Source organism: Hippocampus guttulatus, chromosome 8 (assembly GCF_054856545.1).
Source record: "Hippocampus guttulatus isolate MCC_2025c chromosome 8, RoL_Hgut_1.0, whole genome shotgun sequence".
NCBI lineage: Eukaryota > Metazoa > Chordata > Actinopteri > Syngnathiformes > Syngnathidae > Hippocampus > Hippocampus guttulatus.
This window is the reverse complement of record NC_141268.1, coordinates 11,659,588-11,681,557: the sequence shown is the minus strand read 5'-3', so window position 1 is coordinate 11,681,557 and position 21,970 is coordinate 11,659,588. Positions and strand designations below refer to the sequence as shown.

The 21,970-nt window shown below is 43.1% G+C and overlaps 1 protein-coding gene across 2 annotated transcripts in view; it reads right to left on the bottom strand.

Moving 5' to 3' along the window:
* Positions 1–18: 18 nt before the first annotated feature.
* The window catches only part of vgll4b (vestigial-like family member 4b), a 36,315-nt gene continuing 14,363 nt past the window's right edge, over positions 19–21,970 (bottom strand). The window contains exons 1-5 of one of the 2 annotated variants that reach the window (XM_086117147.1): positions 20,187–20,803; positions 13,047–13,269; positions 4,618–4,879; positions 4,400–4,517; positions 19–3,498 (exon numbers count right to left, since the gene is read on the bottom strand). In XM_086117147.1, coding sequence (XP_085973273.1) covers positions 3,236–3,498; positions 4,400–4,517; positions 4,618–4,879; positions 13,047–13,269; positions 20,187–20,268 — 948 coding nt within the window. In that variant the 5' untranslated portion in view covers positions 20,269–20,803 and the 3' untranslated portion in view covers positions 19–3,235. Of the gene's footprint in view, positions 3,499–4,399; positions 4,518–4,617; positions 4,880–13,046; positions 13,270–20,186; positions 20,804–21,970 lie in introns of those variants that run through there. The other variant, XM_086117148.1, reaches the window with a different exon arrangement.

Sequence of the window (21,970 nt, the reverse complement as noted above, 5' to 3'; positions counted from 1 at the left end):
CACACAGTCGATCAGGCGGTGATTTAAAAGCACTTTATTGTTCATCGAGGCTACTTTACGTACAAAAAAAGGTGGCCTGCCAAAACCTTTTCAGTAGGAGACACAGAGCCACAAACTGTTTTTTGCTTTACATTTGAGAGTGATCCTAGCACTAAGTACTTGCTACTTTGTAAAAAATAAAATTTAAAAAAAAAGGGCAGAGGGGGTGGCAAACCCCAAAATATTTGATTGGTCACCGCATCGCCCACGTTGATTAAAAACACATTTGTTTGACAAATGATTTGGTGGGGGGAGACGTGGATGAAGAAACAGCCAGCAGCAGTGCTGACCCTAGTGGCAAAGTCACCGGACTTTTTGGGGCCAAACATTTGTTTTACTTAATTAAATATTTGCTGGATGTAGCGATTGTCACTGACAATGTCCAGTGGCTTTTCTTTTTTTTGTGTGTGTTCCTGCACTCGAACCTTTTTCAAGACAACAAAAAAGATCAACTTTTTCAACATGAAGGGGAAAAAAAAGATTATATGACAGGAAGAAAAAAAACAATTAAATAGCTACATATCATTAACAAATTGTTCCTTGAAAAATACCTATGATTTGTTTTCTCTGTACATCCGTTACGCACAGCGTAGTGATGGTCTTACTATAAAAAAAAAAGTCATCTTTCCTACAGTGTGTGTTGTAGCATACAGGCAGCCTTCAAATGAGAGCGTGGTCGTGAAATGATAAATTGCGCAAGCCGTTAACATTACGTTTCAACGCGAACAGAAGCTCAGCTCCTGCGAACATCGGCCGCCATTTTAGTTGTAGTCCTCTGTTACGCACTAAGAATGGAATGTGTGGCAGACGCTTCATGTTGGGAGCGTTTCCACGATCGGTCCAGTTCAGTACGGTACGGAAGCCTTTCACGAATGTTGAACGAAAAGAGAAATGACGAGAGCAATGGGAGGGGGAAGCCATTTCGTGTTCTTCCTGTTCCATTCCCCACTCATGCACGATTCTCCATTAACCAATCAATGGATTGCTTTGTAACTCCGCCCCTTGTGGCACACAAAATCAAACGTGGATCTCATGTTGGACTGCTTGGGTAATGTGTCATTTAAAACTCAACCCCGAGTTTGAAACAACTTCGAACATTACATTCAAACTCTAATCGGAGCTAGAAACACCGATTGAGTTTGAAACCCTAACTAAAAAACAACCACTGCTTAAAAGTTCATTTGGGGGGACCCTAAGCTTGACATGAGCAACCTTTCAAATCCTAATTTGAAGGACTGTTTGAAATTCTAATTATTGCTCGATACCCGAACCCTGACTGACTTGAAATCCTAATTTAAAACCAAATCTTAATTTGAAACCCCAATCTAACACCCGAACCAAGGCCCGCAACCCTGCTCATGTAATTTCAAATTGCAACCTTGACTCAAAACCCTAATTTGAAATCCTAACCCTGGGTCAAACCCACACCCTTAATTTGAAACACTAACCACTGCTTTGAAACCCTCAAAATATGAAACCCACAATTTGAAGAGACACACTTGCTCATTTTTTTTTTTAAAGAGGGTGGGCGGGGCTCAAATGAGATCATCCGAAAAGTCGTTTCTAGCCATTACTCAAGACTGAGTACCGTACCGAACGAACCGTGCTGCTTGGCAAGCACTTTACAGATGCCAGCGGGGCGTCCGAGTATGCCGCGTTACAAGGATGCATGCAGTAGCTCCCACTGATGGCTCAACATCAACGCTCGCGTTTTTCAGTTTTGTTTGCAAAATGATAAGCAGAGCCTATCGGTTAGCTTGAGATGTTTGCTAGCACACAATTAAAGAAAAAGAAAAAAAAATAAACACACACAGTATAGTAACATCAACGATATAACAACATGGAGTACAACTGATCCAGCAGTGAGTGTATATTGTCTAACGCGTGTTACAAGAGAACGTCCAGGGAAAAAAAAAATAACAAAAAGGCTAATTAAAAGTAGTTGAAATGCTTACTAATAGATACCAGCTATTCAAAATAAAAACACATGCATGGGTTAAAAGCATTTGTTCGCCCTTCAAACTTTACCGAGCCAAAGTGAAGAGCATCGGGCGGCTTTTTTTCAAGGCGCCGTCCTTCTGACATCAGCTTTTCGTTCTTTACGGTTAGCGTTAGCGCATCATCGTCTGTCGCTCGTTTGAGCCGGGAGAAACGGCGGACACTTTCACACTGCTTTTTGCGCTGGTATGCTTTGCACTCACACTTGGAATAGGCTTGAAAACCAAAGTTGAAACTTCGGTTTGGAACACTAACCCTGACATGAAATCAGGCTTTGTTTGAAACCCTTAAAAAAAAAAAAAGATAATTTGAAAGCCAAACCTAAATTGTAATCTCTAGCTGAAATGTCAAACCTTATCTGTGCATTGAAATCCCAACTTGGAACATCAACAGTGGCATGATGAAACTAACCAAACACCAGATTTACAACCGCAATCTTGAATCCAAAAAGATCTTGAAAGTATAACCCCAATTGAAAAATCCTCAACTCAGGCTTGAAACTATAACCTGAACTTGAACCCTGAACCCTAACCACACTTCGAGTTAAACAAATACTGAAACAATACTTAAGTATTGTAGAAGAGTCAAATATTCTGCCGGCAATTCATATGTTCATATATGAACATATGTTCAATGTTGTAAGCGGTATGGTACCAAAAGAGAAGTGACCATATTTCTCATTTATTCATAAATAAATTAACGGCCAATTGGAATTTTGAAAGCCAAATTTGAAAACCTACACTAGGCTTTAACACCCGAATCCTGGCCCAGAGTCCTATCCAAAGGGCGTGTGTCAAAGGTCACACCCGTATCCCCGCTTTCCAGCATCCCCATCAAACGTGTCATCTGGGATCTTTCAGAGCGGCCGGCGAGGCTTTGACGCGCAGTGTGAAAGGGGCTCGAGGTTTCTTTGGGAGCGCGGTCGTGTTTGTGTCTTTCAGATGCAGAATAACCAAATACAGTTAAACCAACAAAACAGCAACAACAAAAACCAACTACAAGAAAAACTGCTTCTTTATGTACAAATAACTACAGAAGGCTCGCAAGGGCGCCGCGTTCAAGTTCCTCATCAGTTCCTTATTGCTCCAATGATCCTCAGCGGGGTAATTTGTGTTAAGCAGACCAGCAGGCTGGGCGCTCCCTCAAGGAGCGCCGGTGTCGGGGACCAGTCCCTCTTGGAAATCCTCTCTCGCCCGCTTCAAGAGACCAGAGAAGGGGAGTGGTTGTGGTTGATCATGCGGCTGTCGGGCGACGAGTTGGGACTGCTGGCGGACGACGACGGGGTGCTCTTGTTCTTGATCTGCAGCCAGGTCTCGCCCAGCGCCTTGGCAAAGTGGTCGTCCACCGAGCCGGTGATGGACACAGAGTTGGTGGCCGTCGCCGTCGCTTCGGGCTCCTTGTAATTTTTGCCCAGACTGCGGCGGAAGTGCTCCTCGATGACGGGGTCGCACGCTGTGTTGGCTGCGAGGAAGGTGCACACCAAAACTACATGTAAGCCTTTCAAAGTCAAAAGCATTGGTGCTATTCCACCAGTCAAGTATTTTTGTTTTCTATTTTTGTATATTGTGCTATGAAGCAATGGAGTGTGTGTGTGTGTGTGTGTGTAGCATCCGCTGAGCTCTCACTGGTTAGGTAAGCTCTCCTTAGTCAGCACTGCCACAGAGCCATGCAGGGGAAAGACAACTCGAAAGCAACAAGGCACCAAATGGCCAACACGTGAATATGCTACACTGCGTGTGCGGATGAGATTTTGGGCTTGGCTTGATTACACATCATAACTGTATTGCTCAACATTCTCTTTTGTTATTTTTGTTTTTTTCATATTTTATAAAACAGTGCGATTTTTTTCTTTGATAATACTCGACTTGAACAAAGAAATGAAACTGCAGTGAGTTGTTGGTGAGAATGTAGTACAGCTAGCGTCAAACTCTGTTGGCTTTTTCTTGATTTTTTTTTTTTTGTGCAACATATGTCTTACAAAAGAAGTCTGGGAATCTCCGAAGTTGTGCAATGCTACTGTAAATACATCTGGAATCAAATTGCAATTTTTAGGAGAAATCTCTGAAAACTGTGGTCAAAACCTTCGCAGCAAACTCATTCATTAGTTTTTCCTTAGTCAATTTTGTGACTCACCCCCCCCACCAAAGAAATTCTGCAATTTCTCAAGAGCGGCCAAAAAACAGACTGTGAATCTCTGTCATACACGACGTCATCCTATGTCTCCAAAGCTCAGTTCAACCATTCGTCGCATTTGATCTTTTTCAAGAAACCATTCCAAAACTTTGCAGCCATCATGAATGAAGGCACGCAAAACGTCACACGACATCACAACAAATCATTCGGTGTGTGCGTGTGGACTCACTGTGGACTCTCCTGTAGTTATTAGTGAGGCTTGAGCAGCCATTGTGGGAAAGCGGGCAGTGTGACAGATTGCAGTTGCGGTTGTTAGCAGGGGCGCATGTGATCACTGATGGACGATTCTGAAAGAGAGATGGATACACATGACATTTTTCTTCCCCGCCCCTCAAAGACGGAAACGTAAGAACCACACTTCAACAAGCCCCGAGCATTGACCATCACCTGCTGGCGTTCGGCGACGCCCACCGCGTGCGGCACGGCGACCAGCGTTGCCACACTGCTTCGTTCCGCCATGCTGCTGCTCTTGGTGAGCGCCAGCGGCTGGTCCATGGCGGCTAAACTGGCCAGGTGGTGATGGTGCGGGAGGTGGGCGTGGCCGTACAGGTGGTTGCCATGGATGCCAAGAGCGCCGGGCACCACCACACGCTCCATGGGACTCCGGCTCTGGTCCTTGGAGGAGCTGCGATAGTCTCCATGAGGCTTCCTGGGGTGGGGGGTAGAGGGGAGACGAAGACCAGTGATGGGTAACTTCGCCCGCCAAATTGTTCATTTGTTTTTCAAACCCTCAAAATTAACTTCCAACACGGGCACCCGCAGCGAGCCGGGCTCCTATTGTCTGTTTTAAGAGGGAGGAAATTTCATCTGTGCTGTATGTTACATTTGACAATAAAGTTGGACTTGATACTTGATTAATTTATGTTTATTGTGTCTGTAGAAGTTCAGCACTTAAAAAGAACAGTCCACATGTTTCACAGACGAAACATGCAAAATGGAAGGAACAAAACCACAGACTTGTTGGCATTATTGTTGCAATCTGACTTACTACTGCACAATTGTTTGGTAGTAATTTGTCATGTTGTCGTAGTGAACAATTAAGACTGCAAGTCATTTGTTTTAGTTGGTGGGAAAAAAACAAAACATCTCAACCGCAATTTTGAGGGGGGGGGGGAACCCTACATTCTAAAATTTCATTTATTTTCAAAATGTTTCTGTCGTACTAGACGGCGTCTGTGTAAGAGGTGAAGACCAGGATGGCGGGACTCACTTCTACTGCTGCATTCACTGGCTTGCTGGATCGCTGTGTAACAGATGCTCGTGTTTACTGTGGTTTAAGCAGTTCCGTCGGAACTGGGACGGTTTTTGCCATTGTCTGTATGCAACACTTTCAAAGCGCAGAGGGTGTTGCACATGTACGCCCAGTTTGATGTGCAGTCGAGTGGTTATGCGCGCACTTGCCTGCACTTTAACAGGTAGCAATTATGTTGTTGAGTGAGTCAAACGCAGTCGGCTTCAGTCCGTGTGTGCGTGTGTAGTTGTGTATTACACCCTTCCTGCAGCTCCACTTCCCTCCTACAATTTGAGGCCCAGCAAAGGGATCAGGAGTTGGTGTACTCCCCCCCATCTCTTTTTCACTCCCGTCACACTCGCATGAATAAAAAAACGCATCAAAATGGAGATCGATCTTAACACATATTGACAAATTACAACATGGAGAAAAAAATGCCTCTTTATTTGGAAGCAGACACTGTGCCACAGGCATTTCCATTGTCATTATGTCAACGGTGAATAAGAACATCGCGGGTCAATAAGCACAACGATGAAAACATAAGACGCTTTAAAAAACAAAAAACCCTTTGGGTGCGAATGCCAATACTTGTAGGGGCATGTGACCAAGCAACCGACTGCTGGTTCAAGCATCTGGACTCCACAACAGCATCTAAACCACAAATAAATGGACCACCCCACAATACAGATGGGGGACAGAGGAAGGGCTAAGGCGATGTGGGGGAGGTTGGAAGGGGGGGGGGGGGACTTCTGGGTGAATGGTCCAGGCCTACAAGACCTACAAGAAAGACTTGTTTCCTTCGTTTGTGCCCAAAGCTTACATGAGCAAAGAACTCCCCCCCCCCCACCACCCACGTTTGCTTTGTCTTCCTTGTTCTTTCACCGTCTGCTACAAACTTCCTGAGTGATTTGGCAGCGCTCCTGTAAAGCGCCAACCCACACACTCGCAAAAGGAAGACATCGGGTTGCCATATTCGGGCTCTGAAGTCCATCATACAAAAAAACTGTCTTGTCATAGCAAATTAGAGAATGCATGTTGCATGTGAAGGCAATCATTCACCTTTAAATGCAATAGGGAACATTTAACTGAGAACCTTAAGACTTGTTAACTCATTCACTCCCAAAGACGTATTTAGATGTCTTTTCAGACGCCACACATTTAATCCCAGCTCCTCATTTTGTATTGACTACTTGAAAAGGGATTAAATGTGTGGCGCCTGAAAAGACACCTAAATACGTCTTTGGGAGTGAATGAGTGAAAGGGGTGAACCATATAGATGCCAAGCATACCCAGTTGCTGCGAGCGACAGGACGTGCATGCTGCCTTTCCACCTCAACTGCGGAAAACCCCCCAAAAATGCCAACAAACCACAACAATGGAGGAGAACGAGGGGGGCTCCTGTATTTACTTGGTCACGGTCAGAAGACAAATTTCCTTTCAAGGGTAGATCGAGGGAAGTGTTGCAGCCGTACGTCCGTCTATCCGAAAATACTCCAAATAATTCTGCTCATTTGGTTTTGTTTGCAGCCCTTTGAGAAGGTGCCATTGGGGGGGGGGGGGGGGGGGGCACTGGAGTGATTTGAGGAGACACCATGGCATTGTATGTAGTTTTCATGATGCAGTCACAAAGCAACAGTGACCTATGATGAATTATCGTTATTCTTATTATCGTTATTTTGGGGGAAGTTTAGTCCGGTGGTCAGTAAACTGAGGAGGCAGGCCTATCCCATCCCATCGCCACCTGAGTGTTTGGGTTCTTACCAACTTCAACCACTGCCAAAACACTGGCGTGGTCACACCGCCAAGCCAGAGGGGCCCGGTTGCGGGAGCCAACGAACAGAACCAATCAATAGCGTTGCAGTTAAATCCTCCAACTGAGCCTAAGCGTTGGCCCGACACACACTGGACTTGATTTTGTGCCATCGGGCAACCAAAAAGCCACCTGCTTGTCACCCGTGCCAGCTGGGCAAACTCCACAATCAAACTTTGCTTGACGGAAGGCCTTCCTTTGTTTAAATATTTTCATTGAGCATGTACGGGTTTCGATCACACACATTATAGATTTTAATTTGGGTCGACTTGTTGTGAAAATGAGAACCATGTGACTGGCCACGGAGCGCATCACATAATGAGCAGACGTCATTTTGAATCTATTTTACAAGGCTCCGGCTGATGTGGAGCCGAGCATTAGTGGTGGCGGCTGTGGCATGCGCTCACAGGAGGATCCCTTCATTCTAAATCCAGAGGCCAAAGCCTCCACCAGCAACACATGGACGATACGCTTCCATATGACGACTGCACTTCCAGCACTGGCCCATCTGTCATTAAGTGCAGCCTTTCAAGCAACGTTGTCATGAATGAAGCAAGGCCAAGACAATCAAGATATTGAAGCTGAAAGTCCTTCATTCGCTTTTGGGTTCCCAAAGTTTTTCAGTCGGGCTGAGCGGCTACAAAATGGCATTTGAGACTTTATTTTTGTTGCAAATTCTTTCACGGGAAGGAAGAATCTCTTGCATGTTCTAAACTCTTGTTTCCTTGCCAGTGCTGTATAGAGCACCTTAATGCTACCTGGTCTGCGTGGCGGAAGCTCAGCACGGACCACCTCAGAGCACCTCAACTGGTTTCTGAACCGAGTGAATTTTTAACTGTCATGGATTAGGCGGCCCGGTGGTTAGCACGTCGACCTCACAGTGCAGAGGTATCGGGTTCAATTCCAGATCGGAAAATGAATGAATGAATAAATGACTGGATTACTATTCCGTCTTTAATGTAAACTGATAGTTGGAGCTTGAGGGCAGGGTTTTAATAAAATAAAAAAAACTGACAGTGGATGCACATTCTCGCAGATTCAGAATTTGGGATCCAAAAAAACAGGAAGTGCAATGCATGAGTCTTGGCAAAGACCAACACTAAAACGTATTCAATCATACACTGGGCTTTGTTCTCCTTGAATCTTAATCCTTCATCTTACCAAGACCTTTGGGTACAATTGTATGCTTGGCTGTGCGCAAAGCAAGGTCCATACAAGGCATGCTTGGATGAATTTGGTGTGGAAAAACTTGCTCCCGATGCCGTCAAGCGCCGTTGGGACGATCAAGACCAGAGATTACAGGCCGGACGCTCTTTGTCCAACGCCAGGGCAAAGAGACAGACACACTACAGTCCTTTCGGTCTCCCTGTTTTAGTTCAAGGCAAATGTTGCTCTACTTTAAGCCATATAATAGAACGAAAAAAAACTTTTTTTTTGGTTTGCTTGTTTCAGTTTCAAACTCAACTTGCAGGGGGGGAGGGAAAACAAACAGTTCTCCAGGAAAACCCTCCCTATAAATCTTAAAACTGGGCAGATGTTGATATGCTCAGAGCAATCCACAGAGACGGCGAGAGAGGGAATGACACACACAGGAAACATCTGGGAAGAATCAACGTGTAGAGAAAAGACAAAAAAGAAAAAAGCTGAAAGAGGGGGCGGATGAAGGCGCAACCACAGGTTACAACCAGGCCCGAGCTCTGCGCGAAGCCACAGAATGGAAATATACAAATATAGATAGAAAGTGAGCCACACTGCTTATGCAGAGTATGTCTTTACACACAAATGCCGTTTACTTTCCAGGCTTTAAGCGGACACGAAAAAAAAGGTGAATAATGGGAGAGAAATCTGACTGACAGTATTATTTTTGTTTCTTTCCACTCCACAACAACTTTGTACAGTATGTCGAATAACAGGTGAGCAAAAGCAGAATGCTTCATTAGTCCAGGCAGCCTTCGAGACCATGCCTGACACCGCTCGAGCTGCAGCTGTATAACTTCTGCGCGCATTTTCACTCGGGCACCTGAACCGATGGGAATCCAACACGTTTGCCAGCTAGATGACTCTGGCTTTGAGGTGGGAGGAAAGCACAGAAAATCCTTTGCAAAGCTACGACAGATCGGATATGGGAACCCCGAAAAAGGACGCAACGAAAACAACATGTGGTTATATGAAAGCACACTGAATACAAAAAAAAAAGGAACCCACATGCTTTTGACCAACTTTGATCATAAGTTCTGACACACAGTTGCTTCCTTTCTTTCATTTTCATCTTCCTCTCATTTGGCCCCTGGATAAACCTCTTAAGAGGACAAGTGAAGAAGTTCCAACTGAACTGGACTACAAAGGCCGATTTCAAGCCTGTGAAGCCGCAGTCACAGCATGGCCAACAACTTGAAACGCTTCCTACAACATACAGTATGACGAAGCAACTTTTTTTTTTTTGCTAGTCCCCAATTCAAACCCCATGGGGGTTCTGATCTTGTTTGAAAGCAAACAAGAAGCAATAGCAATGAGGACTTCTACACCGGAGTGTTTACAACTGCTCAGTGGTGGCCAGGAGGGCAGGCAGCAGCAAGCTTCCAGCCCGCAGGCTCCAGTGAATGGGATAAGGCCTCTTTGTTCCAGACTCCGCCTACCTCCTCCTACATGCACGGCCACTACATGTGGATGCTTGGAAATCAGCATTTTAAAGACAAAAAAAAAGCACAAAATGGAAAAGTTGTGCTTCGAATCTGCCCGCCTGCAGCAAATCCAAAGAATTGGCACGGTGAAGAAATCAATGTAGATTTCCAGGTTTGATTTTTAAAAAAGCAAATACATTTTGTGGTATAACTGTGAAAACAAACAACAATGCAGCCTTTATGTCTCGTGAGTAGCGTGTGTGTGTGTACAAGCAGCTGGAGTTGGGTCGGACACTTTTGCTTTGTTCTCTCACCAAAAGACACTGACGAGCTTGTTTTGGAGCGGACAACAAAAGAAGAGGCGACCTTCTGTGGGGCCGCCCCTTGGTGGAGGTGTCAGGTGTCTGCCTGCACCGATGGCGCAACGAATGCTCTCTGTGCATTAGAAAACTGTGGGAACAGTACTTGTAGTAGTAGACCACTTTTAAAAGTAGTCTGTTGGCATGCACTTTGAATAGACAGAACAACACTTTGTTGTGTAATCTCTGTGTTCGAGAGGGCAATTTGCGTCAATCAAGAAAAATAGTTCTTTGATGTACATCAGGAATTAAAAAAAAAAAAAAAAAAGAGAAGTGATGACCTCTGTCACACTGCAGTCAAAAAACGGAATTTTCCACCTTTGTTTTGGTGGGGCCAGCAAGGTTCCCAATTCAGGGGTAGTATCAGAGGCAGGGTGACATCCAGAACACCGGATGTTCACTTCTCCCGCCCTCTGGTGTTGAAAGAAATAGTCACTGTCCAACATTTATTGGAGACACAGCTAATCATCCCATTGCAGGATGCCGTGTGGCTGTGTGAAAGCATCCATCAATCAGTTCCATGTTAATTAAAAGGCCCTGTAACAGCTCTACTGTGGCTATTTTGCAGGATCTCTGTGTAAAAGAGGCTTTCAGGTATCTTGTAGGAAAACACAGAATGGAAGAAACGGACCAGCCCCCAAAGTGATGCATGCAATAATACATAAACATATTGATCATTTCAGATGTACCTGTTACTAGAAAGCAAAGAATTGAGAACTTGTCAGCGAAATGCCTAGTTGCAGTGAATAAGATAAGATGTCCTTTTTTTGTCCCACACTGGGGAAATTTACAGTCTACAGGAGCAAAAGTGGGGGATAGAAAGAAGAAAAAAAACTAAGTGTTTGCATGCACAAAAATAAATGTTTCAGAAGAGATCTGTCCACAGTTCAATATAAGTGCAATATAAATATAGATATATATAAGCATATATGCAACTGGTATAAGGTGGCTGTGCTATTTACAATTGTTACTGTTTTTTTCACGTATTTAATTTTTTATTCAGAATGGGGTCATTGATAAGTTTAACAACCTCTCATTAATTATTGTTGCGAATTTCCACCTGTTTGTGGCTATACGCTTACTTTCTTAACAATCACACACTGTTTTTGTGGTTCAATAAAGGCACTATTATAAGAATAATAATAATAATACAGTGGAATGGAAGTTGACCCTAAAAAGCCAATTCAGCGAAGCAGTTTTTCTGCTGCGGTGTGTCATGGATGTATGGTGCTCAATCGCTTTCTAAGTAGCAAGGCGTCACCAACTATTTGTTTTTGTTTTGGGGTTTTTTGGTTTGATGGTCCACTTTGTGGGCCTTGAAAACCATTAGGGACACCGACTTGAAAGCTGATAAGACAACAGGCCTTGTTGTATTTGTTAAGTCAATTGTATACTCTCTACAGTTAAAAAAAAGGGGGAAAAACCCCCAGACATGCTATAAAACAACAATGTGAGGAAGACGTGACTGTCTAGTTATGTCTGTGAAAATTAGAATGTGAATTCCTGACAACGATGAGCGGGAAAACACGATGACTGTGCACAAATGTCAAGTTGCACAAGCTAATCCTTTGTTCTGCAAGCGCAGTCACAAGACTGGAGAAGAAAAGACCTTTTTCCCATGCCCCCCCCCCCAAGAATACCACAGTGCCTCAACCTGATGTGAAACACAATCTGCATGCAATTATTCATGTATTGTGTGAAACAAATCTCTCGAAAGTACTACGGATGACTGGAAGCGGCTTTCGGTGTTTTTGTTTTTTCATTTGATGGGTTTTCCTTGCATAAGCATCATCTACGGCCATAAGCAATGATGTGAAAATCCGTCCATAAAATGTGTTTGCTAAGAGGCAGCAAGCTCAGGATCGCTGCCCCCTCGCCTCCAGAATCTCTGGAATCCCCACAAGACGGGAAGTGGGCCATGTAAGTGGTCATAAGTTTCAAGGATTTAATCGTTCTAAGCAAAACCAAGTTTACATAGTGTAGCACTCTTTAAGCAGAAAGGATATAATATATTTGACATGCCGGGGGGGGGGTCTTAAATTAATTTAAGACCATATAGACCAGCCTTACAAAATACATGTGTAAAGTTGATCTGTGTGGTGCTAGGTTCCATTTTAGGTTTATGTTTGTTTCTCTTTCTTTACTTAAAGAAAAAGAAAATGACTATGACATTCAAAACAAGTTTAGCTTTATTTCTGCTTCTGGAATTTGCTTTATTTCTCCCGACAATTATTTAAACCGATTTTATCCGGAGAGTTATTTTTTCCAAACAAGGTGAAACTAAGTGCCTCCTTTGAGGAAAAAAAAATGTCCCTTTTTCATAACGATATTCAAATATTCCACAAATTAAAATGAGCCGTCTAACTGCATGGTCAGCTGGTGTGTCTGCTGTCAAAGAGTATCATGGTTTCTCACAACTTGTGCTGTACAGGGGAGGCAAGGCAACCTCGGCAAAAATATTAATAGCTTGGAAGCACATACCAGGTGTCAAAACTTTCCAAAATGTCCACCTATAACTGCAACATACTATTGGGCACCACGTCTGAAAATGTAAAGCACGACTCCAGGATTGCCTTGTACCAGGTTTCATATGAAAAATGATTCCATTCCTATTGTCAGCGTTGGATAAATTGTTAAAATGGCAATATTGCTGCTATTGCCCCCCCCCCCCCCCAAAAAAAAGAATCCGAGCAATCAACTCAAATTAATTGACAACGATGCTCAACGGCAAATTTTAATAATACCCAATGCGGTACTGTAGACGCGAGGTATTACATCTTGGCACTAATACTCACAACTGAGCGGCGAAGAGGCGACTCATCTTGGCCACGTGCTCGTTGTCGTCCATGTCGCTGTCCCCCTGCTCCCCGCTCAGCTTCCTCTTGGTGGGGCTGATGGGTGGCGGGCCCGTCCTGTGGCTGGAGATGGATGACGAAGAGGAAGATGAGGAGGAGGAGGAAGACGAGGAGGACAGGGACAGGGCCTGCAGTCGGGGGTCTCCTCGCAAGGCTGCTTCTCCTAAGAAAAGCAGGATGCCGACAAACATAGGTTTTAAGGAAAGTTCAGAATCTCAAACTATTTTGTGCCATTTACAGTACACTGTGTGTTTAGGCAACAGTTGTGTTGACTTGGTTTGCCCCTCTAGAATTAGCAGTGGACTAGCCGTTTTGAAAACCTGTGGACAGGTTTTGCGTGCGACTGTTTGTGTGCGTTTCTCTGATTGATTGAGTACACCCCCCCCCCCCCCCCACGGTCTTGTCCGAGTCCACAAGGCCTACAGAGTAGCCGGTGAGTGGGAGCAAAGAAAGAGGAGAACGAGGGAAAAGTACCACTGGCTCCGTCTCAGCTCGGGGACTTTCCACTGCTTTGGATTCATGTATCTGCCTGAACTTTCCCAAACAAAACACACGAGTCAAAGAAAAAGCCAGTTCCAACGCAAAACTCTCCATAACTACTCCCAAAACGGAGACAAACAAAAAGTTTGTTGCTAACGCCAAACTGGCGACACGTTACAATATCCAACTGCAGCCCCCATTCATGCGGAGATCCTGCAGAAGTGGCGAGAGCTGCAACCATTGCTTTCTACACAGAGCCCGGCAAAGCTTTCACACAGCATCCAGCAGTCAGATGCTGAGATGGGTGACATCATCTGCATTGATGGTGGAAAACTGTGAGGTGGACTTCGGACATCCATTCCACCATACTGGTGCAACTTATACAGGACATGCACACAGAAAAGTTGGGGAAATGCCAGCTTTTTATGTATTTCTATGTCAGAAGAGCATAGTAAATGAATCGAAGCAACTGGACTCTCCTTGTTAGAGTTGTGTTAAAAAAAAACAACAACATAAACACTTATTCGACTCTGCTAACAAAATCTCAAAATTGGCTGGTTTTAATTCATTTATCTGAATCATTTGAAACGAAATACTACACATGTGCTTTTAAAGTGAACAGTATTCATCAATTTTAACTAATCAAATCATATTGAATGACTCAAGTGTCATTCAAAGTATGCCAAATGAACTGGATAGTGGGCACAATTGTTGCAGCCTTAGCATGGCCTCCCAAACACCGTCACCCCCTGCCCCGCTCCCTGTGGCATGCTCCTGCTCGCCCTAATGTGCACCATGGCAACAGGGATGACATCATTATATTTGGCCAGGCAGATAGATGCCAATAAAAAGGAGAAGAGGCTTGTGACAGCACACCGTCCAATCAGGATGCAGGGTATTTGGGGGAAGGGGGGAGGTCTCATCATAGGTTCAGGAGGGGCAGAATGTTTGGGTAGGATCGTGTTTCTGACCCAAATTAATTAAAGCCAGAGATTATAGAGTGGAACATCAAAAGTAGAACACAATCCGTTCAGTGATGTTGGTTGGCTTCCATGTTGTTCTAATTTCCAAACAGTTATTCCAGCGGGGAAAAAAAGTGAATACATTTATTGAAACCATTATCAAGTCTTCAATCATTTTCCAGTCAATGTTTTCAGTGACATTCAAGTTGGCAGGAAAATAGTTCCCGCTTTGGCTGAGCTTTCAGCATATTAAAAGCGTTTCTTGGCAACCTTCTCTGGTTATTCTCATGCTAGTCATTAGCCATTGTGGTTTTAGCTACATGCTATTTATAATGGCATCTGTTTGGCAACACTTTGCTATTTCTCCTTGCAAGTGATCGCCATATTATTTTGAGCAGCCATACAAGTTACTATGCCGCAGTAACTTCCGGTTCCAGTTCTACGGTTAGGGCTGCAGCCCTCCACTATTTCTGCAATTCAATTAGTCTCCCAAAATCACTTCACTCTTGTTACTTGGGGTTACGTAGCAATCAGCAAATTAGAGTGTCGAGTTGGCTGTTGTCAGCTCGGGTTAGTGGCTGGCTGATCCGGCTAACTGTTAGCTTGTCTGCATGTTGGCTGTTGAGTGCGTAAGCGCCAGTGGCCAAACATGGGAGGTAGCAGCTAAGTAATAAATGTGCTTATTCCGATATTATTTTGTTCCCAATTGTTCAATAAAGCGACTGAAAGACCGACAGCTGCTGTGTATATCCTTGCCCAATTGCGTGCACCACTATTTATACGTTCTAACTAGCGGAGGTAGGCTCTGTTAAATTAGCTAACACTGATACCTTGCGTTAGCAATCGTAACTTTGCTTTTGTGAGACATTCGTTGGTTCTGCTTTGCAGTCGTCAGATGAAACTATTCGAAACTTCGCACTTTCAATTGACGCACTCTTTCTTCATTAGTCGGGTGTGGAAGAATGACCACTGGGAAGGTTCAACGCTGAAATTCAGTGTTGTCTTTTTATTTTATATTTTTTTTGTAATCGAATTATTGGAGTTATTCAACAAATGTTTCAGCCCTGGTGGCTATCAACACACTATGGGGTATAGTATCACACTACAAGATTTTTCAGGGAATATTGTTCCAGAAATAGTTGGTTGACCGCCTAATTGTGCCACTGTTTGGGCATTTCACTTGCACATTCAAACTTGTTTTTGCATCCCTTTTAACAGGAGTAAGGTACAACTAAACATATCTTTATGGTTGTTAGACATATGCACAGTTGAGACAAATACACATTTGTAAATGTGACCATATACAATTTACTGCTGCGCACATGTACGCTTCATACTTCTAATTAGGAACATCAGAAAGAGGGTGACATGATGAAAAAGACTCGAGTGGAAGTCAAACTCCTCTCTCATTCGATCAAAGTCTATTTCTCTTGACAGAGCTTCAAACGGCTTCAAATCTGGATGAGATTAGATTACAAACGGAGGTGAACTCACTCTGCCTCTCTCTCTCTTTCCCCCTCTTTAAGACACTCCAAGATGAGTCCAAGCTTGCCTTGTTATCTCTGTGCTCATGAGCGTAGTCCTAGGGTGATGCTTTTATCTCACTCCAGAGGATATCTAACATGAATCAATAATAAAGACTTTGGAAAGTTCAACATTGGTTGGATAAAAGGAGAGAGAGAGAGAGAGACTCGCAAGGCAAATTCACTCCAAATGTGATAAAAGCACAAAATTACAAAAACAAAAAATACACTCATCATCAACAGCTACTTCAGCGCTCTCATACAGCGCGTTCTCGGCTATTGTTCTCATTTGCAACTCCATTTTTCTCTGAACATAATGAAACTATTGTGCTAAAACACATCCCATTCTTCATTCATTATTCTTGCGGGGAGGAAAAGTCAGGATGCTTTGCTTATTGTTTTGGATACACCAGCGTACACAATAGTTTCGGATGCAAATGTACAAGCTGGGGGTCACTTGATAATGGCCAGGTTGACATTACAAATGAGAATCTGTTCCCAATTGTCTTACGTGGATATGTAAAGGTTAATATATATATGCGCGTTGGAACCTTAACTTTACTACAGTTGATGAAGCACTTAAAAAATTTTTTTGCCCACATTAAACACTGACAATGTCAATAATGATGAGCTAACGCTGCTTATGTTGCCGCCTCCAGCTTTTGAATTTGAGTTCACTTCATGCAGCTTCTGACGTACTGTGCATTTTTCTCGTTCTGAGCTGGTTCTTTTGAGTAGGCGTGTCACACAAAAAAAAAAGCTAATTTTTTTCCTTTGGTGCTTAGTAAAACGAAGGCGAGTGAGGTTCATGAAGGGCTAAAATCTGCTGAAGTCCCATAAGAGTTTGTCAAACCAACAATTGTGGGGCAATACGATATCCGTGGAGTAAGAATTGTGCTTGTTTATTTTCCCAATATACAGTCAAAAGCTTCCAAGCAATCCACATATGAGCAACATATTAAAGTGCGGAAGCTCAAGGCAACATGTCAGCACAAGGACAGCGTCACAACTCCCCTCCAGCTCGTTGTGAGCGAGTCTGGACAAGTACGGCTCTTTCACTCTTCCAACTGATTATTCCCTTCCTTGCATCTTTTTGTATTTCTTATCATGAGGTGCATGTTCTGCTTAGTCAGCTAAAAGCAACCAAAACTAATTGAATCAACTAATCCGGCTGCCAGCAATAAATAAAACATTTGTGTGTGAATTATCATGTGAGAGACACCCAGGGGATAAGCGCATATCCAAAGAAAAAACACACACACCAAAGAGTCTCCTCCTCTCTCTTCAAGTGGTGTAATTGGATAGATGGCATGAAACTCGAGAGGGGAGAGAACACAGTGAAACCTTCTGTTTGGATTCAATCCTGGGACAGTGGCACTTTTATCCTTTTAACTCGTCCCAGGGCAGGAGAATAAGTTACGACAAGACTGAAAACGACTGCTATTTCCTATGACAGCGGAACCATTCCATGGTGCTGGTTGACTTTTTGAATTGTTCTCATTTTTTAATGGTCATACAAGTATGAAGACAAGCTAACCACTGCGTAATAAAGCTCAATTTAAAAATACTCGCCATTTGACGAGAGCGAAAAGAGCTGATGAGTTTTAATTTTGGATTATTTCCATGCAAGTCATTATGGTAGTTGTGTTTGCATGCTTGGTAAAATGACAACTGATATTTATGGAATCAGTCAGATTGCCCATACATGTCTCGTACTGAGCAGCCAGACATTTTCCAATGTCGCGGTGACTTCCATTATCTGTTCGAATGAAATGCACCAAAACACAAATATAAATACCGCAGGTATACTGCCACCAGACAAATTATGATGAAATCATGAACAAAGGTTTAAAAGCACTAAAAGACACATCTCTTACTTCACAACCTTACAGAGAGACAGTGACCATGATATTTGCTAGTTAAATAGCAACAACCATCTTTTGCCAAGTTCGCTTTCCGCCAATCAGGAAAAGGCTTTTCAATGATATCAATTCAATTGTGCGACGACAATCTTATTTCAGAAGTGAACTGGTAGGAAAGATGCAGTAGGAAATAAATGTCCAGTTCAGCAGATTCTCAGAATAGGGGAGAAAATAAGTCAACCAACTGGGTTGTGTCAACCGCAAAAATTGGTAGATACAAAAAATGTATGCCGAAAACCTATTCATTAATTAACAACTTTATATTTTTTTTGTCTTATTTTTGCGGAACCCGCAACCAGTTCCGTTTTTCCGCACAGAAAATAAGTCAACCAACTGGGTTGTGTCAACCACAAAAATTGGTTGATACAAAAAATGTATGCCGACAAACTATTCATTAATTAACAACTTTATTTATTTTTTTGTCTTATTTTTGCGGAACCCGGAAACAGTTCCGTTTTTCCGCACAGACATTTGTTGCAGCGGATGCTTCTGGCAACACTCGTTCAGCAACAAATTAGCAATCTCGGAATTATACAGCATTGTTTTTATTCTTTAAATAGTAAAAATTAAAGGTTTATGTCATTACTGCATAGCGGAGCTGGGGTCGCAAAAAACGCGAGAATGTACATGTGCAGCTACGAGTAGGTCCGTCCGGCCACCACTGAACTACAATGGCCAAGGTAGGATAATAGTTTTGTTTTTTTATTTATTATCATGCGTAATATATCCTTCAATTGCTAGATAGAATGCATTTTGTGGCGTTTGTAGACAAGACACTATAGTGTATTGATTTGGCAAATGACGTTGAAAGGGCTAAAAAGCCAACGATTCCGAGCAATCGATGGTATGTTCGATTGCAAAAAGAAAAAAATTGTTTGTGCCAGCCCTTGTAGATTCCATTTTGGATCTGCCCACAAGGCTTGCTACTTGCATTTGTAAGGCTTCAACACACTTGATTTTTTTTTTGTATAATGTTGACATTCTTTAACACACGGGTGTCTCTTGATTTTTTTTTTGTATAATGTTGACATTCTTTAACACACGGGTGTCAAACTCCAGTCCGCGAGGGCCATTATCCTGCGGGCTTTAGATGTTTCCCTCCTCCAACACACTAGACTCAAATGATCAGGATCAAAGCTCCTGCAAGCTTGCTTGTGAGCTGATCATTTGAATCAGGTTTGTTGAAAGAGGGAAATATCCAAAACTTGCAGTATAGTTGCCCTCGAGGACCGGAGTTTGATTCCTGTTCTTTAACAGATTAAATAAACCAAGCATGACAGTTTCTCAAAGTTACATTTCCATTGATGCACCTACAGATTAGCATAATGCAAACATTATATACACATAGTCAAACACAGCACCTCCACGGTATTTGATGAAAATTTTTATGTTGATTGACTGGGTATCAATCAAATAAAAAGGCAGTGGGTGATCATCTACCTTCACTTAATTGGTCCCCAAAAAAAACCAAACCTATAAATAATGCATATTTTCTCCATCTATCTATGCCAGCGACATACCGTGACAGGCAGAACTATGTATTGCTTATCCACTAGATGGCAGTAGTTAGATAATCATGAAGCTGGGCATCACTTTTTTTTTGCGCCATTACATGTTTTCCTTGTAAAACAGTGTTAATGGATTTAAAAAAATATGAAAGCATACTTTATTTCTACAATTCCGATTCTAATGTTTTACTGCAACGATAAGACAAGAAAACAACCAGCAGTTGAAGCTAAGTCTCATAAGTTGCTTGTTTTTGTAACGGTGTTCAAATTAGCGCTTTGATTTGCCATTGTGGAGCGCGAGGGTGTGAACAATGTGGACAAATGACAGCATTGAACAAATTAAACGCATTGTATCAGACATGACAAAAAAAGTGAGGCGTGCGAACACTTTCCCCAATTAGCCCAAATGACACGAGAAGCTAACGTTAGCTGCGTAGCCAACAGCTATGCTCGATGAAAAGTACTTATTTCACAACGAGAAAGAGTTCGATGGGAACGCCTAAATGCTGTTATTAAACAAACAAAATGCTTTACTGCTACTACGAAAAGCGGCCATCGACTACAGTGCGCAACGTAGATCACAGCGCGAGTGTAAAAGTACATAAAAGACCGCTTGGAAGTTGTAAAAACAAGGAGAAAACCATCGACACCCTCCCCCCTTTAAAAAAAAGCCTTCTAAGTTTACCTTCGTAGCAGAGTATGCCAATGTTGTTGTTCATCTTGTCCAGGTACTGGAAATTCAACAGATCCATTTTCGTCAGTAGCATTTATCGCCCCTTTTTCTCCCCCTTACCGACAATAACAAAAATAAGTCACGCTGATAGTTCTCGCTCTTGCTCTTTTTTTAGGCGACAGACAGCTAAGTTAAAAGGCCCAGCCTCCCAACTAATTTAGTCTCCGTAGAAATCAAACAAAAATCACCGTGATAGAAGAAGGAATGCTTAATAATGAGTTTGGAGGAAGACTTTGCAAACGCGTGAGATAATAACAGCTAAGTAGCGCCAGTTCTGCTCACAGCCAGCTGTAAGTAGACTGCACTGACACGCAGGCTATGTCGAGTATGACTCCAATGCCGCTCAGCTCCAGCACACACAAGTGGATGGAGCCTCGTTCTGTGACGTCACGCCAATGCGGAAGTGCATGACAAGGCTGCGTTCTCTCACTGGGCAACAAATGGAGAAAACTTTGAATAATAAACAATTAGTGTTGGGGTACACTATATGAGGGGCTAATTCTATTTTTTTTCCTTTTTAATTTTTTTTTTTTTTTTGAGTCAGACCTTATCACATCTGACTTGACGGGGGCGATAGACAGCCAATCGCATGGCACATGTAGCCAAGCACCCGTTCACATTTACACGTGAACAATTTAGTCTTAAATGTATGTTCTTTGGATGTGGAGGTAGGCTGAGTACAGCACAGGGAGAACATGCAAACTCCACAAAGTAAGACCAGAACTGTGAGGCTGACATGATAACAACTGAGTCACCTGCATTTTAAATATCCAGCCATCCATTTTCTATAACACTTGTCCTCTGGGCTGCAGGTGAGATGGAGCATAGACGAGCTTCCTTTGGGCAGGAAGTGGGATAGACCCTGGACTGGTCATCAGTCAATCGTTTTGCACATGTACACAGATAACCATTCACAACCACAGTCACACCTATGGCCAATTTGGAATCTTCAAATAACCCGCACAAGCACAAGAAAATGCAAGCTCCACATTAGACTGCCGGAATCAAGACTCCGGAGAACATGCAAACGGCACACAGGAAGACCAAAGCCGAAATGAGTTTCAGGGTTTAAATAACGGTGACGCTGACATGCTATAACTACAAGTCCAATGGTTGATGTGATGGAACAGGGTCTATATGAGTTTCCTGTCCCGCAAGAGGCACTGGGCATGCTTGCTAAATCCCCAGAGGGCCTCACATCTCAGGGATGTTTTATGCGCCAGATCAGCCTCTCCAAACATATCCCAAGAGAGGAGGAAGGAGGAGTGTGTGTGAGTGTGTTGAGAGAGAGGGGACGGGGGGGGGGGGGGGGGTCTCAAACCGCAGTAATCCAGTAGTAAATTTAGCAAGAGGAGTGGAAAAAAAGTAGAGATACTTAGGACCCTAATCACATCCAATAATAATGAGGTAGGGGGGCCGCATATGGCGAATACAATGACAAGTTCGTGCTTATGGTTGTTTGGGGACTATCCCAAAATGAACCAAACAATGGTCGCCACTAAACTACAAGGGGGTTTGTAATGATTCAGTGACAGTTTGATCAGAAATCCCAAGAAAGATAGTTGATAACCCAAACCAAATGACATCATGTATTTCATTTTATTGTAATAACCCTTCAACAAGCTCTGAACATAAATTAGGGATGATGAGATGTTAAATGCCTAACCAAGTTCAATGGACGTCAGCAAAGCCAAACCTTTCGTTTAAATGTGTATGTCTGCTGCCCTCTAGGGTCC